We start from the raw sequence: 16,624 nt of genomic DNA, 5'->3' as shown, positions 1-16,624 counted from the left end.
AAGAAGATCAACAACCAGTATCTGAGATGGTTGAGATGCAGTAACTTGTCCTTCAGGAGGTTGAGGTTTCTTTTTAGCATGAATCCGGCATTATTGACGCTGGTTGAACAAGCCGGTGATATCATCCACCAGTACACCATAATTGTGCTCTTTGCAATGTAGATGTGACGCTTTGATGTATATATTGTAGACCTTGCAGAGTTGCAGCCTGTGAATCGGTAAGGATGACGATTCTATTACTTTTAGTGATCAAACCATCAAAAATAGTGAGTTCCTTTCTGCAGCACCAAGAATTTTGAAGTTTTTCTGGAAGATCTTGCATACTATGAGGCCATTCATTCTTGATTTAATCACTCAGGGTAAAAACACTAGGATCTGAGTTTTAGCACAATGTCATCCAGATGAGTAGGAGCAACTTTCAGCGCTTGAGCTATCATAAACTGTCTTAACATAAAATCTTGGTAGTTCTTGGTCCTTTCCTGGTTTAGCAAGATGCGATAGTCTGTCTGCGAGTGTTTCTTGATATCCAGATTGTACTTAGACAGATAAAGTAGTATTTGTTGAAAACAAGCAGGTGCCAAACTTATAGGCTTTTCTAATATTGTTTCCAGTGGTTTTTAGTCTGATTGTAAAGCTCTGACTCTGATTGAACCAGACTCATTGGGTGTCATCAATCATAAGGCATACTTCTTCATTAGCTTGTTGACCTTTTTCATGACTATCTTTCCATGTTTCAACTTGGGAAGGCAGCTACCTTTCTCGACTTTCTGGAGACTGTTTAAATGAAAGGTGAAACAAGGCTTGAAAACGGACAAGGGCGTCTAAGCTTCAACCACAGGTGTCCTTTAGCGGGATATTGCCGAAGCTGAGGCCGGGCCGTAGTCTACACACACTAAAAAACAACAAAGGTCCACGCAGTTATGAGCAAAAACAAAAGTATCCACCCAAATATCTCACCAATCCGATGAGCAGCACACACAAAAACTAAACCAATCTACAGAGCCACCCATCATGTCAAATTATTCCAAGTTTCAAGTCAAGTCTTGCACAACTCATCTTATGGTTTCTCAAAACTTGTCCCAAAGTCCCTATTAATTTGAGACTGTCCGATTGCTGTTTTAGAAATGGTCGCCGCTAGCCTAACCTAACGTCCTGATTCAACATCTCAGTAACTATCGGGGCAATGCTGAGTGCTCCCGAGCTTTTTGATTTCCTCTTTTAGCATATTGCTTGCCCTCTCAATACATTTTGAGACTTTTTGGAAAGTTCCAGTTCGTTTAAGAATAGCTGTAATAATATCTCCTTGAGCTATTGTCAAGCTGAATCAGATGATAGATAAGCTTCATTTTCCCTAACTATGGCCTTGGTATCTCTGTAGTTTTCTTTAATCATTGGTCTCAAAAATAATTCACTAAAATCCTTATGTCCATCTTCATCAACGTGCATTTCTTTAACATTTTTTGCATCTACAAAGGCTGTTAATTAACATACTGCTTGCAAATATTACATTGCGATTTCATTGCTTGAACTGAAATACCTCCGCAGGCCACACTTTTTGTAGTGTTACTTCTCTATATCTTAATATTTTTTTGCACATTAAATGCTGCTACTTTATTAGCCTGTCTATCCTTTGTCGATCGAACAAGATTTGAAAGGGTCCTTTTTTATACCGATAAACCTATTGCTTAGTGTGAGTAAAAAACAGATTTTTCTTCTGTACACATTGCTAAAAATCCAGATCTGGGCAATTGATTCAGTACTTTTAGATGCCTATAACAATCTCGTCATGTACTAACTTGTTTTACATGGCCCTTTAGTACAGTTGCTATTTTGGATTAGCAGATGCTCGATGAATTGGTGCACACCCTCTGGATGCTTGAAAGGTCTTGATTAGGCCACAGACAGTTCTGCTCTGTCTCATTTGATTTGTTGTATTTTGATAAGCAGGGGAGATGAGGAAAGTTGAAGGAAGAGGGTACTTTGATGCCTGGCTGGTTTTTAGTCAACCTGTCATCCCATACAGCAAATACAACTATGGTTAGTGAACTTGACTACATTTTAAATGTATTTTGCTGGACAAGTGTTTGTCGGAAGATTCAACCGTTCTGCTCAGTCAGACACATTGATGCTGGTCTTGATGGATTTTCTTCATCTTTGGTTTCTTTCATTCTGCTGAAGCCTAGTTTCTTTATTCGTAACCTTACAATGGCTATTCATCACATTGGATGCAGCGACAATGGCTGTTCGAGCCAACTTCATGCTGCTCTCTGTCTGTTAGGTTCACTGTGGACTAATTTCCTGTTGGTAACCTGTCGGATAGGATTGTTAAGTTCTATACCACAAATACTTTTAACAAGGCATGGCATACCAAGATGGTTGTAATCTCTAGGCCTACTAATTGTGAGCTTGTGAGTGGTGACAAAGTTTTATATTCCATGAGCAAACTATCAAAGAAAGAGTTTCCCCTTTTAGAAATACTAGGCAAGGTTGGTAGATAGATTGGGAAAAAGATTGTAAGTACGGCGAGTGCCATGCTCCCAAAGCATGTAACCACTTGGCTCTATGATGATGTTATGAAATTGGGGATAATTACTCAATGACAAAATGTATTGATGCTTGTGTTGAAGAACACAAAATTTCAAACTTTCTTATTGCTATTATAAGTTCTTCAACTTGTCAAAATACATTGTGATGTATTTTGACAAGTTGAAGGTCAAAATATTTTTGACTCTCAAGGTATATATTTTTTTATTAAACTTAATTTATTGTTTGTTTTTTAAATTTTATTGTTTGATTTTAAATATTAAACTTTATTTTATTGAATTTGTGCATTGTTTAAAAGACTCCTTACTTTCTGAATTGAGCATAAAAAGTTGGTCTATCAGAAAAAACCCTGAAGAGTTTGTGTTTGACCTGAGTTGAATGTGTACTAATACTGTGCAAATACAATTGCAATGAGTTGGTAGCTCTTTCACATTCATATAACCATGATGACATCTATTCTATGATTTTATACTTGCTCACTTTAGAGCCAATGGTCATTCTTATTTATGTTCGTACTTTTATGCTTTGGTGGATGATTATTAACTAGTGTGTTTTTTAGCTAGTTTGCTTGGGTCATCGTGTGCATATATATATATATATATATATATATATATATATATATATATATATATATATATATATATATATATATGCAAAGCTTTTGATTAGATATACAATGATATATTAAATGTTTGGGAATTAATTTGGCAACTGCTCAGTAGAAATCATCTAGTTTTGTCTGGCATTTCCCAAAAGATTTTAAATACTAGTCTGAAATGGCACAGATGCATTGTATATTACAAATAACATATTCTGCATCAACACTCTGACATCTAAATATTCGTGCATTGTTACTTAAGAGCTGCCAGAAACTTATGGCACCATGAAGATTCAAAGAACATTTTCTGGTATCGCTTTAGAAGATATGTCATCATGCTCTAGCCATGGTTCTGGCGAGTGTTTTAGCGCGGTCTTCAAGTGGATACTAATTGAACAATTGTTTTCCTTGCCCTAAACGATGGCATGATTAGGCTAATTCTTGAATGTGCTAAAGTGGTCACGCTACTCTATTTTGCGGGTTTTGCTGCATCTTCAAACATGTTTGTAAACCAGCTTGATGTAAAACCAATGTCTTTTTGCTCATGTGGTAGTAAAGACTATTGCAATGTCACATATTCTTTACATTTGAAGGCCCCCATGTTCATTGATGCTTCTATGGTAGAAAATGCTGCAAAAGGTTCTAATTTCTACAAGGTAAACACAAATCATCTTCCATATTTTGCATGCGTTTTGTGCTGTACTACAGTACTTATCTCTGGCCATGCTAGCCAACATGTTGATTGCGTGATTTGTGGTTATGAGATGCGTGTCACTAATATATGTAGATAGAAGATCATTTCAAGAAGCACTCGGTGGACTGTTGCTGATGTAGAATGTCTAAGAAGCTTGCTCATTGTAGGAATTGACTTTAGGTGAAACATCTGAGAAAAACACATCTTCGCTCGACCTTGTGTAATAAATTTATTTGAAGATACATCGATTGTCATAAGAACTCGTTTTATGTGATAAAGAAATCAGATAGTGCTCAATATTGTAAACAGTGTTAACTGTAGGGTGGGCTCTAAATATGTCACCCGCAGCTACGTCTTACTATACATATATTCCATGGTAAATGTTGTGCACTCATAAGAGTCAACCTTATGACCTTTAATGACCTTTACCCTGTCACTATATGCTACTCAACATACTTAACTATACTAGTTAAGGGAGTTAATCAGTTAGTGTGATGATGCAAAACAGTTGAAAATTGAGACATGCCTCTTTCTTTTTATTGGCTCCTTGATTGTTGATGACAAAGAGGCGGAATCTTTGGCACATTTGCTTGTGTTGTATGGACCCCATCTGTTGGTGTTCATATTTAGCGAGTATTGAGGAGTCCCATGGTCAAGTGCTTTATCAAACCATTTGGTGCTCGTGTAATTCTACAGCAGAAATATAACTTGTTACATGCTGGTGTTATTCTCTTTGCATTAATCCAGAAGTATGTGAAAGTAACTTGATTAAAAATTAGAAACTATTTGTCAATAGACCTTAAATTGTCTATTTCTATTGTACCTTGGATTGTCTTGGATCAAAGGCTATTTGCAAAGCAACAATTTCAGCTGCTTTGTCTTCCTTGACAGCCTCTTGCTGCTCTTGGAGCTGACTGAATATTTGCTCTTGTTGGGCTGTCAACTGTCCTCCCTCTTCCAATTCACTTCGGAATTCGCCAAGATGTTGTTCTGAGGCTTCATTGTAGCACACTGTAACCCAAAGAAGAGGAACAAATGGCAGGAGTGAGTGATGTAACCATGCGGTAAAAATACCGATAGTTGAATTCTAGTTTCCGTTAGAACAATGGTGCATATTCTCCAGTCACATAATACATGTCAGCTACATCATCTAACAAACATTCAAACGCCAAACACCTCTTGGACAACTTCATATCAAAGACATGGGCGGCTAAGTGCCCTCTATCCATAATGTCCTTTACTATTACCAGTGATTAGACATCTACCATCTTAGCTAAGCTCTTACTGCTCATCTATCGTATTAATGAGAGACACCCTCGAGCTCGAGGAATACTCTCTGCGACAGCACAGCTATTAATAAATACCCACCTGCCAGAAACATGTCCTTAATAAGGGAGAAGTTGGAGAATGTAACATACGCCCCATTGGTTCTATCTGCTAGCTCTTTGTAGAAAGGTGTTACTGAGATATCTGGCTTAGCTTGCACACCATAGACCTTTAAAAGGGCAGCAAAACAAAATGCTTCAGTATTTTATCTTTGAAGGAAATTCCATTCCATCAAATGTGACATTTATTGCAGGAATTGCATATGCTAAAATTATTGTAAAAGAGCTAACAACTTTTTGTCAACTCAGTCTAAACAAGAGTCAACAATCATCATTTTTTGTATTTTGTCTACTTAACCAATAATAATTAGTCAACCAGTAATAGTCAACCGGTACTTGTCAACCGGTACTTGTCAACCAGAATTAGTCAACTGGTACTAGTCAACCGGTACTAGTCAACCAGCATTAGTCAACCAGTTCTCATCAAGCAGTACTAATCAACCAGTACTAGTCCACCGCTAATAGTCAACCATTTCTAGTCAACCGGTACTAGTCAACCAATACTACTCAACTAGGATTATCCATGTGACTTTTAGATGTAAAGTCACATGGATAATACTTTATAACATTCTCTTTAAAAAGTACCTTAACTCCTAAAGCTGAAAGAATATCTAGCTCAGTGTGCCAGTAGATATTTTGGTCTGTCATGGAAGGGGGGTGTGGAGCACTGTCTCCAATAACTACCAGGGCTTTAGCAGAGTCCTCACTCCAATCCATTTCTTGAGCTCTTTTTAAGACCAACTCGTAAGCCTACAATATCCTGTAATCTTTAAACAAACCAATAAGTGGCTAGTCTTTATACGTGTTTCATGCGTGTGCTCTTATTCTATGTGTACCACAACACTACCACTTCTCTAATCTTATGCTGGACTCACAAGTTGCGAAAGATTTACAGTCAGTTTCAATTGGAATCTGATATTTTTAGGTAGAATCGTCGCTGCTTCTGTCATCATCTTTAGTGGTATTGACTAAATTGTACCAACCTCTGGAGAATCCCCTCCACCGGTAGCAGGAACATCCATGGCAAAGTTCTTTAAGCTTTCAGCATCATTGCTGAGCTCATGAGACTTGATGACATAGTTGGAATAATCACAGTAGTCTCCCTGCGCCATCAGCCCGACTCTAATATTAGGTATGTCTGCGAGGAGACGATCAATCAAGTCTCGAAGGTTGTTGCGAACCTGCAAAGCACACAAAGTTGAAAAGTAGACAATGCTGGTGATCTCTATGCCAGAAGCGGCGGTACTTTCTTTATTGGTGATGAAAACTATTTGACTATCTATAATATAATATCGAATATAAGCTGAAATGATTATTACGAAGGCTATACCTGTGTTAAGACGGAGAACATACTTCCTGTTGTATCAAATGAGAAGACGACTTCTACAGGTTTTCCATCAGCTGTAAATGTTGGCATGATATCTGGCAGAGACTCTTGTGCTGACAGAGACTGAAATACCATTAACTAGTAAGTGCTAAGGTATCAAACAAAATATGGCTAGGCAGTTGAGATGGTAACTGAGATTGATAAGTACCTGTGAAGTAGGGTTTTTAACTGATTTGGTTTGGAGTCTCGCTGTTAGAGTCGAGTTGTTGCCTATCTTAAGGTCACAGAGCATCTGTTCGCTTGGCAACTTTTTACTTCCTAAATATATTTGACAGTTTCTGCATCCTTTTTCTTCCAGTTGCTGGAGCAACTGCTGGAGAGTGTCAGTGTTGTAGCACTGAAGTGTCATCACCTCACCCTCGCTATCTTCTCTTTCTAGTTTTATTGTCAAGTCTAGAGTTCTGACTGTTATAACCTGAAATATATGTTACCTTATAATGTGCTTATTTACTGTGTTGCAGGAACTTCAACACTTTTGTTCCAACAAGTTATATTGAAATTCGTTTGATGTACCTGATTTTGTTGCTAGACCGATGCTATGTTTTCAAATAGCAAGTATGCATTTGGTGGATGTAATATAGATGTGCTATGCATTGTTTTTTTATCCTGTATCTGGTAGCATAAAACAAATTTTTTTCATTTCACAGTGCGAGAATCTGTTACACAATTTTATGATGGTATTAGCTCAGTAATATTCATGTTTTTCAGCCTGGCATTGCTACTCCACACTTACCTCTGTTTTCAGAACCATTCCAGACATTAGTCCCAAAAATGAAACGCTCTGTTGTTGTTGTAGCACTTTTCCGGAATACTTTATTCTTATCAGTGACTGCTTCGCACCAACTTCCCTTGATGCCAAACTGTAGATCTTTACTATTTGATCACATTGATGTAGCGTGATCGGAACTAGTTTACCATCTGGGAGCTTGAGTGTGACAGTAATGCCAAGTGATTCTAAATCGTTGAGCTGAGTAGATTTTCCCATATTTTACTGTGTGCTTCCGTTCCACTATTAACAAATGCTCTGTTCTCGAAATCCTGAAAGGTTGCAAATGACAAGATGAAACCGATCACGCGTATTTGTAGCACACAGTTGCGATGTTGTAGGCTAATTTTATCGGCCAATAAAAATCGCTAGCTATTTATAGATCGGTGCAATTGGCGGATTGATTAGCTTAAGTTCACTTTATTGCGATAAGGGTCTGATAAACTTACGAAGAAGTATAGCATTCGCAATGTAAAAAATGGATTGCTCTATCAATATCCGGATTTCGAATTAGGCAACGTAGACGGAAAGTGCATCATTTTCGCAAACCAAACGTGGAATACAAATTTAAAAACAATGAAGTGACTCAAAACCTATATGCAAATTTTTATTTCATTTAATTGGTTTCAAGGCAATTACTCGTTACAGTACCGTGCTAAGCGGCTACTAGTTCGAAACAAGATTGATTTTTTGCTATATTTTCATTAAAATTAATTTGTATGATACAATTTTTCGCGATTGCTCCTCAGCGTAAAACAAGAATGTTTCATTTTCTTTGTTCCAACGTAATTTGAAAGACATTTATTCTAATAATATTATTGTTCTAATAATCTTATAAGACATAGGTCACGATAATAATTTTCGTGTCCTCTCATTTCAACTCTATTTCTCTAGCTTGTCTATACATTTGATCACAGTTCTCTTTGATTGACATGTCCTGTGATGAGTGGGTGATCATGGTTCTCCACCACTTCGTATCCCTTGTTCCTTTCAGCAATGCTTGCTACAATACATCTGCTCTCTCTTTCTGGTAGTCGAGCCGCCGTCCATCTGCTTAGGCTTCCCAAGTAGTTCAGCCGCAGTCTTTTGCTCGTTTTTTTTTTCAATTTTCTTTGTTACCATCAAATTCTCTAGACCCTTCCACATTATGTGCCCAAAAACTCCAGCCGTCATTTCCTGATTGTTTTAATTAAGTTCCTTTCCCTCTCTGTTTTTCTTAATACTTCCACTTATGATCCGTCCAAGATATTCTAAATGTTTGCCTTAGGAACCATACTTCCGCTGCTTTCAGTTTTCCTTCCATCTGAGTTGAAATCGTCCAACACTCACTGCCAGACGTAAAGATGGAGTATACATAACGATACAGCATTTTTAGCTTGGTGTCCATGAACATTTTCCTGTCTTTTACTAGTTTTTTCAATTTCTGAAAAGCATTTTTTTGCCATTCCTATTCTTCTTTTAATTTCCGAGTTACATTTTCCATCATCCGTTTTGATACTTCCTAGGTAGTTGAATTTATTAACCTGTTGGATCCTCTCGTCTATATATAAGGTACACTTTGGCTATAGTGCCCTTTTGCTTGCAACGCATTCTGTTTTCGTGCAGTCTATCGTCAAACCTTTCTTTCCGCTCTCTTTAACTACTTTGTCAAGTATTTCTTGTAACTCCTTACTGAATCAGAAATATATATTGTGTCATCCGCATAACGCAAGTTGTTCATGTTATGGCCTCTAAGGACGAACTCTTAAATACCATGTACTTCTCTCAGAATCGGTTTGCTGTAAAGGTTGAACAAGTCTGGTAAAAAAACACATTCCTGTTTTGCTCTTTTAAACCGTTTCAACTCACTAATTGCGTTATCAATTTTTATGCATGTCGTTTGTTCCCAATATATGTACAAGTTTCTGATTAGCAGGATATCTTTTCCATCTAGGTCTAAACTTGAGGTTTATTGGAAACCTAAAAGCTTGTTATACTTACGTTATTTATTCATGGTTTAGCGCTGTTACATTGATCAATGGACAAAATGAAAAATAACCCTTTAGTTAAAAAGTTAATGATATATGACACTATTATTTAAAAAGGTAAATGTTTTCACGTGTTGTAGCGCTTCATAGATGACATAAATTAGTTATCATCCAACAATATATCAGGTATGCATACCATTGATCTTGTGTTTTTTTCATTACTCTTGGTTGAATATTTATATGGTACTACTTTGTTGCCTGTATTGATTGCAAAGCAAATGTATAGTGTACAAAATATGAAAAACCAATATATGTCAACAACAGACTGTAAGTATCTAAATCTTCTAGTTGTCGACATATATTTAGCAGTGTCTGAATGCCTTCAATGAGAGTTGTGTAAAAGCTCTATGCCCTTTTCTTATAGCTCAGACTGAGAGATAGGAATTTAATGCAATGCGTAACAAACAATGTTTTTTCCCCCACAATTATGTATACAGAAATATGCCTTTTTCTTTACAGATCTGAGGTCGTAGTAAAATATGATAGCCCAATGTCCTTGCTATTCAGGTTTGCTATTTGCAAGCCGATATGTAGTGAAGGATGTAATGGCCTGTTCATTCTAAATATTGTGGCCATTTTAGGAAATTAGTTTTAACTCATCTGATTTCGATAAGACTTTATATATAGATTCATACGTTGTATCAATTACATGAGTTTTATTTTGTCCAGTTTAAAGCGGTTGCAGTGATCATCTAATGATTACAACACAGTATTAATTGCAGATTTTAGAAATAAAATATTATTTCACTTGGTCTAATCTTTGCTTGTAGATGACTATAACTTAATGGGTACTGAAAGGTAATCGGGCACGGGATAGCTCAGACTTCTTCTCAGTCTCCAGGTTTGTTAATCCTACTTGATTTTTGTTTATATAGCTCCATACGCTATTGGAGGTCTAAAATATCTTTGTGGCTTTCTCTTGTGAAAACTCCATCAAAAAGATAGCAATTAGCTGTTATATAATTACAAAAGAGGATAATAAGTTGAACCTATCAGAATAATTGTTTATATAAACTTATCTGTATTTTAGTAGTGAAATTGAAGAACTGTGTGATCTGTGGTGTTTTTAAAATATTTTTCCTTCACTGTAATCAACAAATGTGAATCGTCTTCTCTTCTAGAATTAGAATAGAGCTGTCTGATGAGATTATAAATAGTTAACTTTATATTCAAAAAAGATACAATCACATAATCGATACTGGTTTGATATACTAAATGGTACACGCATTACAAATAGTATATATTAAAAATCAATTTTTATTCAGTAGCTAGTCTTGAAATTAACAGTCAAAATAATTACACAAAGATTTCACAGAACCTCAAAACAGCACCAATGCTCTGTCTATTGAAGAAGTAGACAACTCTTAAGTCACCTTAAGAGTTGTTCCTTCAGGTTTTCAATAGTGTGAACTTTACATCTTTTCATAAACTGAGCAAAGTTTTTTGTACTCGTTAACTTGAGCAGTGCAGCTATACTAGATTGTTCGACAGACTATTGATCTGTATGTCCAACTGGCAGCTTAGCTCGCCAGCTTATTACAACTTTTAAGGGATGTCTCGCTTCTCACATCTTCCCACTTGATTCTTCGGCTATGTCTTCCTCTCCTATATATCTGCTATTGTCTAGAGTAAGCTTTCTGCTATCAGCTAGTTGTGATCATGTGGGACTCACACCATCTTTGAAAAGGGTGTAGGAATAATTGTCACCCGTGGCCATTCTCTTTCACTTACTATTTCCTCATTGATCTCATTGCTTATCTCAACCCTTTCTAATCCCCTCCCTAATCCCCTGCCTAATCCCCTTCCTGGCCAACTGCTTGTATATGAGATATATTTTACTGTCCTAAATCAACTGGCTTTATTTGAAAATATTGTTTCATGATGTCAAGGAATTTCTAGGGATCCTAATAATGTGACAGTGTTTTCAGTTTTCTGAAGTGTTTAACATTGACTTCATCATAATATCATACTCGGCACTTTCTAATTTATTTCTGAAGGGTCAACATAATGCTTAGCCTCACCGTAATAGATCACTTTTGCATGTATAATTCATAGAAGGAAGTAAGTGGAGGATGAGGCATCAGCGCATCACGAGACAGTCATCACGCAGAAGTTCTCTTGTGAGTCGGGTGATTCCTTTCTGTTTGGAGCTCTGTACCAGAATAATCCTATTTCTTATCTTCTGGTGTACAGAAGGTCAGTAATAATTCTATTTCTTGTCTTCTGGTGTACAGAGGGTCAGTGATAATTCTATTTCTCGTCTTCTGGTGTACCGAGAGTCAGTGATAATTCTATTTCTTGTCTTCTGGTGTACAGAAGGTCAGTAATAATTCTATTTCTCGTCTTCTGGTGTACAGAAGGTCAGTAATAATTCTATTTCTTGTCTTCTGGTGTACAGATGGTCGGTAATAATTCTATTTCTCGTCTTCTGGTGTACAGAAGGTCAGAAATAATTCTATTTCTTGTCTTCTGGTGTACAGAGAGTCAGTGATAATTCTATTTCTCGTCTTCTGGTGTACCGAGAGTCAGTGATAATTCTATTTCTTGTCTTCTGGTGTACAGAAGGTCAGTAATAATTCTACTTCTTGTCTTCTGGTGTACAGAGGGTCAGTGATAATTCTACTTCTTGTCTTCTGGTGTACAGATGGTCGGTAATAATTCTACTTCTTGTCTTCTGGTGTACAGAGGGTCAGTGATAATCCTATTTCTTATCTTCTGGTGTACAGAAGGTCAGTAATAATTCTACTTCTTGTCTTCTGGTGTACAGAGGGTCAGTGATAATTCTATTTTAGATTTTTGTTTTTATCCACATCATCTACATTAATTTTTACATACATATATTTTCTAATACATTTGTGTTAACGCTGTATGCAATTTCCTAAATTGTATTATGTTAAGTTATTGAGCAGTTTAATGAATTAATAAAGTATAACGTAGTGTTGTAAGAATGTTTGCTCTAACGCATGTTGGTATTCGTATTAGCATTTCATGTTTTACATAGTTTGACTCTTCATTTGTATCAACATTTCATATGTTTTACACGTCTCAACTCTGTAATCGTATCAACATTTCATGTTTTACATGTCTCGACTTTGCAATCGTATCAACATTTCACGTTTTACATGTCTCTACTCTGTATTTGTAAAAGCATATATGTTTGCATATCGAAACTGTATTCCTATCCACAATTTTTCTGGTTGACCTCTCCCAACTCTGCATTTGTACCAGTACTTCTTATGGTTTGTGTTTTGGTGTTTCGGTGTAGTCCCTTCAACGCTTCACACTCCCTGATCAATAAACCTTTTTTGTATTAATTCCTAGCTGACACTTTGAGGTCACACATATAATGTTATTGAAGGTGAGTGGGGCAAGCCGAGCACTAGAAACATAAGGCCTGAGGAAATATGGCTCTACAAGTATCCTAGGCGAGTGAGTTATGTACCAACATGGGTCCTATGGACAGAAGTCTTGGCCGTAGGTATGATACATTTCCCTTTTGCCAAGAGGTTATAATATTATAAGCTTGCATTTTAAAATCAAGTCACTATTTGAATGAAAAAGAGCATGTTGTTGTGTACTTTCAGGCCCTTTTATACTAGTCATAGTGTACCTGCTGACACGTGACAGGTCAGACTTGAGAGAAGCGTTCATGTCTTACAGCCTCGCATGCCTCATCAATGGTGCTGTGGTGAATGTGATTAAGTTGGCAGCGGGTAGGCCTCGTCCCGACTTTTACTACAGGTTTGTATACGTGTTGCTAGCAATCTCATCTTTTGGCAACACTGATGTTGACTTGGCTGTCATGGCTGTGGCAGATGTCATGGCTGTGACAAGTTGTCATGGCTGTGACAAGTTGTCATGGCTGTTACAAGTTGTCATGGCTGTGACAAGTTGTTATGGCTGTGACAAGTTGTCATGGCTGTGACAAGTTGTGGCTGTGACAAGTTGTTATGGCTGTGACAAGTTGTCATGGCTGTGGCAGATGTCATGGCTGTGACAAGTTGTCATGGCTGTGACAAGTTGTTATGGCTGTGACAAGTTGTCATGGCTGTTACAAGTTGTCATGGCTGTGACAAGTTGTTATGGCTGTGACAAGTTGTCATGGCTGTGACAAGTTGTGGCTGTGACAAGTTGTTATGGCTGTGACAAGTTGTCATGGCTGTGGCAGATGTCATGGCTGTGACAAGTTGTCATGGCTGTGACAAGTTGTTATGGCTGTGACAAGTTGCCATGGCTGTGACAAGTTGCCATGGCTGTAACAAGTTGTCATGGCTGTGACAAGTTGTCATGGCTGTGACAAGTTGTCATGGCTGTGACTGGTTGTTATGGCTGTGACAAGTTGTTATGGCTGTGACAAGTTGTCATTGCTGTGACAAGTTGTCATGGCTGTGACAAGTTGTCATGACTGTGACTGGTTGTTATGGCTGTGACAAGTTGTTATGGCTGTGACAAGTTGTCATGGCTGTGACAAGGTGTCATGGCTGTGACAAGTTGTTATGGCTGTGACAAGTTGTCATGGCTGTGACAAGTTGTTATGGCTGTGACAAGTTGTCATGGCTGTGAAAAGTTGTTATGGCTGTGACAAGTTGTTATGGCTGTGACAAGTTGTCATGGCTGTGACAAGTTGTTATGGCTGTGACAAGTTGCCATGGCTGTAACAAGTTGTCATGGCTGTGACAAGTTGTCATGGCTGTGACAAGTTGTCATGGCTGTGACTGGTTGTTATGGCTGTGACAAGTTGTTATGGCTGTGACAAGTTGTCATTGCTGTGACAAGTTGTCATGGCTGTGACAAGTTGTCATGGCTGTGACTGGTTGTTATGGCTGTGACAAGTTGTCATTGCTGTGACAAGTTGTTTTGGCTTGTGATCTTGACACGTTTTTGGCTGTAATAGGGTTTTATGGCTGTGGCAAATCAATACAATTGTGGCAGCTTGTTGCAGTTATAACCAAGTACAGTAGTAGGTTGTTTTGGTTGTCACTATGTATAGCCATACCTCGACATATGAGCTTAATGTGTTTTGGGTCTGAGCACTATTTCCTATATAAAATAACTAATTACAAAATGATCCGGTACCGTACTAAGAGAAAACCACATTAAACAGGGTATTACATAGGAAAATTGCGTTTTTAATTGGTGTAATGTAGTTGTTAAAATCTGCAGTAAAATGTAGCATTACCATGTACACTAAAGTACGTTTTTACCTTCGAGACAGACGTAGTGACTAATGGTGGTCTGAGAGAGACTTGATAGCAGCGCGTTCGGTATCCTAAACTTTTGTGAGGCTAGGCAACTGAAGTTCTGTGAAGTTAACTTACAAGAATTTAGCTCACTAAACACACACCTAAAGCTAAGTTTCAATCTTTTACAATACTTACTTTAATTTTGTCTTATTTGGTATTATTTGTTGCGGTTGGACGCTTTTTCCCTTGCATTACTATAATTAGGCAACCCTATAAAAACTCTTAAAACTGATTCGAAGAAAAACCTGAGCGATTTGTTCTCAAAAGCAGCCTCTTGCATACTTGGCCATATAGCGGCCATCAAGAACCGGCTCGTATCTCAAAGATTACTCGTATCTCAAGGTAGAAACTTGCTCGAAATTCTACTCGTATCTCAATTTGCTCATATGTAGAGGTATGACTGTACTGTAGCAATCGATTACATGTATGTTGTTATGGCTGTAACAAGGTATTGTGGTTGTGGCAGGTGGTTATAGTTTTTGCAGGTCGTTGTATTGCTATTGGATTGCATTTTAACAAGTATACGTGTTGCTTGAATGTGCTTTTGCACAAGCTCTATAGACAGATGATATCTTTCCCTTTTTACTCAGCATGGTTTGCTGGCTGCTTTCGTTATCTGTTACCTATTATGTGTTAAACATTGCGACCTGTGTGCTAATAACCGTTCTTGCAGGTGTTTTATTCATGAAGAGCAAGTGGAGTGGAGTGACGATGTTCAATGTTCTGGTTTGGCTGCAGATATTATAGAGGGTCGGAAAAGCTTCCCCAGTGGGCATTCTTCATGGAGCTTTACTGTGTAGGTTATAGCCTACACATAATTTTGGCATGCAAAGGTTAACACACAACATATAGATTGTGCACGCTGGTTGGTCGTTATGTGCAGTTGTCAGCTAACAAAATCTAGCAGATTGAGCATTTGCTTACCATTTTTAAAGCATCCTCCTTAATTCATGTTGATCATGCTGTTCAATAATAAATCTTTCTGATCGCATGTTTTAGACTCGTGTGGGTGTTCTTCTACATATCTGGTAAACTGGAGACATTTTCCCTAAATGGCGACAGGCAAGGTTGGAAGCTGGTCACCAGTATCATTCCTATAATCCTAGCGACATGTGTGGCCATAAGTAGAACAGTTGACAATCATCATCACTGGCAGGATGTCTTGGTAGGGTCTTTGCTAGGAATGGTTATCGCTTACACGGTATATCGGCGTTACTATCCCTCACTCAGTCATCGTCACTGTCGTATGTCACTACACGAGCTGACACGCTCCCATAGCCTCATCGCTGCTCAACAATATGCCGACTCGGATGAAGATGTCAAAGTCGTCTAGTAGATCGAAGCTAGTCAGTCGCAATCCTATTACCTGTTGTTACGTATTATGTGTACTGGTTACAGTTTATCAGTTGCCTCTTAGTAGGTAGTGTGGGGCCTAATTTCTAACTGGCATGTGTAATAAGACAGGGTCAGCTGTTTGAGAGGCTAGCATGGAGATCACCAGCGGGCTGGTGGGAGTTATTTATTGTATTTTAATAACTTGTTTATCAGTGCTACAGAATATTCTCATGTTATTTTTGCCAATATATCAAGTGATATACATCCAATGCTCTATCATCATCTAATATCTTTTATTGAACACTTTGAATTGGGAGTTGTGCTTCCACAAATGATCTGATTGGTATATTTTAATAATGGTATTCTGTAACACGCAAGCCATTGTTCTCTGTAACTTCTTATTACGTTATCGTTTTCTCAGTACGGTGACTAACAGGCTCAATATGGGTTTTGCTAATCTTACAATTATGCTACTTGCTAGCGCAATGATGTTGATTACTGTTGATGTTATAGACTAATAGAGGATATTACACACATTGTTCTCGACTTCTCGCCTGCTGTCCTTAGATTTCTATATTTTAGTGCATGTTGTCATTCAACTTTCAAAAACATTGCCACCCTTATTTGGTTTGAAAAGAGTTTTAA

At 37.7% G+C, this 16,624-nt stretch overlaps 2 protein-coding genes across 2 annotated transcripts; one reads left to right on the top strand and one right to left on the bottom strand.

The window, feature by feature from the left end:
* Positions 1–4,067: 4,067 nt before the first annotated feature.
* Positions 4,068–7,678, bottom strand: LOC137406364 (uncharacterized). The gene is made up of 8 exons (XM_068092934.1): positions 7,342–7,678; positions 6,757–7,023; positions 6,552–6,671; positions 6,205–6,402; positions 5,807–5,971; positions 5,205–5,331; positions 4,660–4,847; positions 4,068–4,526 (listed from the first exon to the last, which is right to left on the bottom strand). The coding sequence occupies exons 1-8, from the start codon at positions 7,591–7,593 to the stop codon at positions 4,323–4,325; spliced, it is 1,521 nt and encodes a 506-aa protein (XP_067949035.1). The 5' UTR covers positions 7,594–7,678; the 3' UTR covers positions 4,068–4,322.
* A 2,241-nt stretch (positions 7,679–9,919) lies between these two features.
* LOC137405897 (phospholipid phosphatase 5-like) lies at positions 9,920–16,520 on the top strand. The gene is made up of 6 exons (XM_068092342.1): positions 9,920–10,242; positions 11,457–11,597; positions 12,760–12,879; positions 12,986–13,142; positions 15,318–15,440; positions 15,644–16,520. Exons 2-6 carry the CDS (start codon positions 11,474–11,476, stop codon positions 15,975–15,977), a joined length of 858 nt encoding a protein of 285 aa, XP_067948443.1. The 5' UTR covers positions 9,920–10,242; positions 11,457–11,473; the 3' UTR covers positions 15,978–16,520.
* The last annotated feature ends 104 nt before the right edge of the window (positions 16,521–16,624 follow it).

Source organism: Watersipora subatra, chromosome 10, assembly GCF_963576615.1.
Source record: "Watersipora subatra chromosome 10, tzWatSuba1.1, whole genome shotgun sequence".
Taxonomy (NCBI): domain Eukaryota; kingdom Metazoa; phylum Bryozoa; class Gymnolaemata; order Cheilostomatida; family Watersiporidae; genus Watersipora; species Watersipora subatra.
The sequence above is the reverse complement of the archived record's forward strand: the minus strand, read 5'-3'. Positions and strand labels throughout refer to the sequence as shown.

Bases quoted from the DNA above. Each gene is read 5' to 3' on its own strand.
- LOC137406364 (XM_068092934.1), bottom strand. From the start codon at position 7,593: ATGGGAAAATCTACTCAGCTCAACGATTTAGAATCACTTGGCATTACT. The intron at 4,848-5,204 runs GTGGGTATTTAT...TTTGGGTTACAG, and splicing joins TAAGGACATGTTTCTGGCAG to TGTGCTACAATGAAGCCTCA. The intron at 4,527-4,659 runs GTACAATAGAAA...TTTCTGCTGTAG, and splicing joins TTGATCCAAGACAATCCAAG to AATTACACGAGCACCAAATG.
- LOC137405897 (XM_068092342.1), top strand. From the start codon at position 11,474: ATGAGGCATCAGCGCATCACGAGACAGTCATCACGCAGAAGTTCTCTT. The intron at 11,598-12,759 runs GTCAGTAATAAT...ATGTTATTGAAG, and splicing joins TATCTTCTGGTGTACAGAAG to GTGAGTGGGGCAAGCCGAGC. The intron at 15,441-15,643 runs GTAGGTTATAGC...CGCATGTTTTAG, and splicing joins TCTTCATGGAGCTTTACTGT to ACTCGTGTGGGTGTTCTTCT.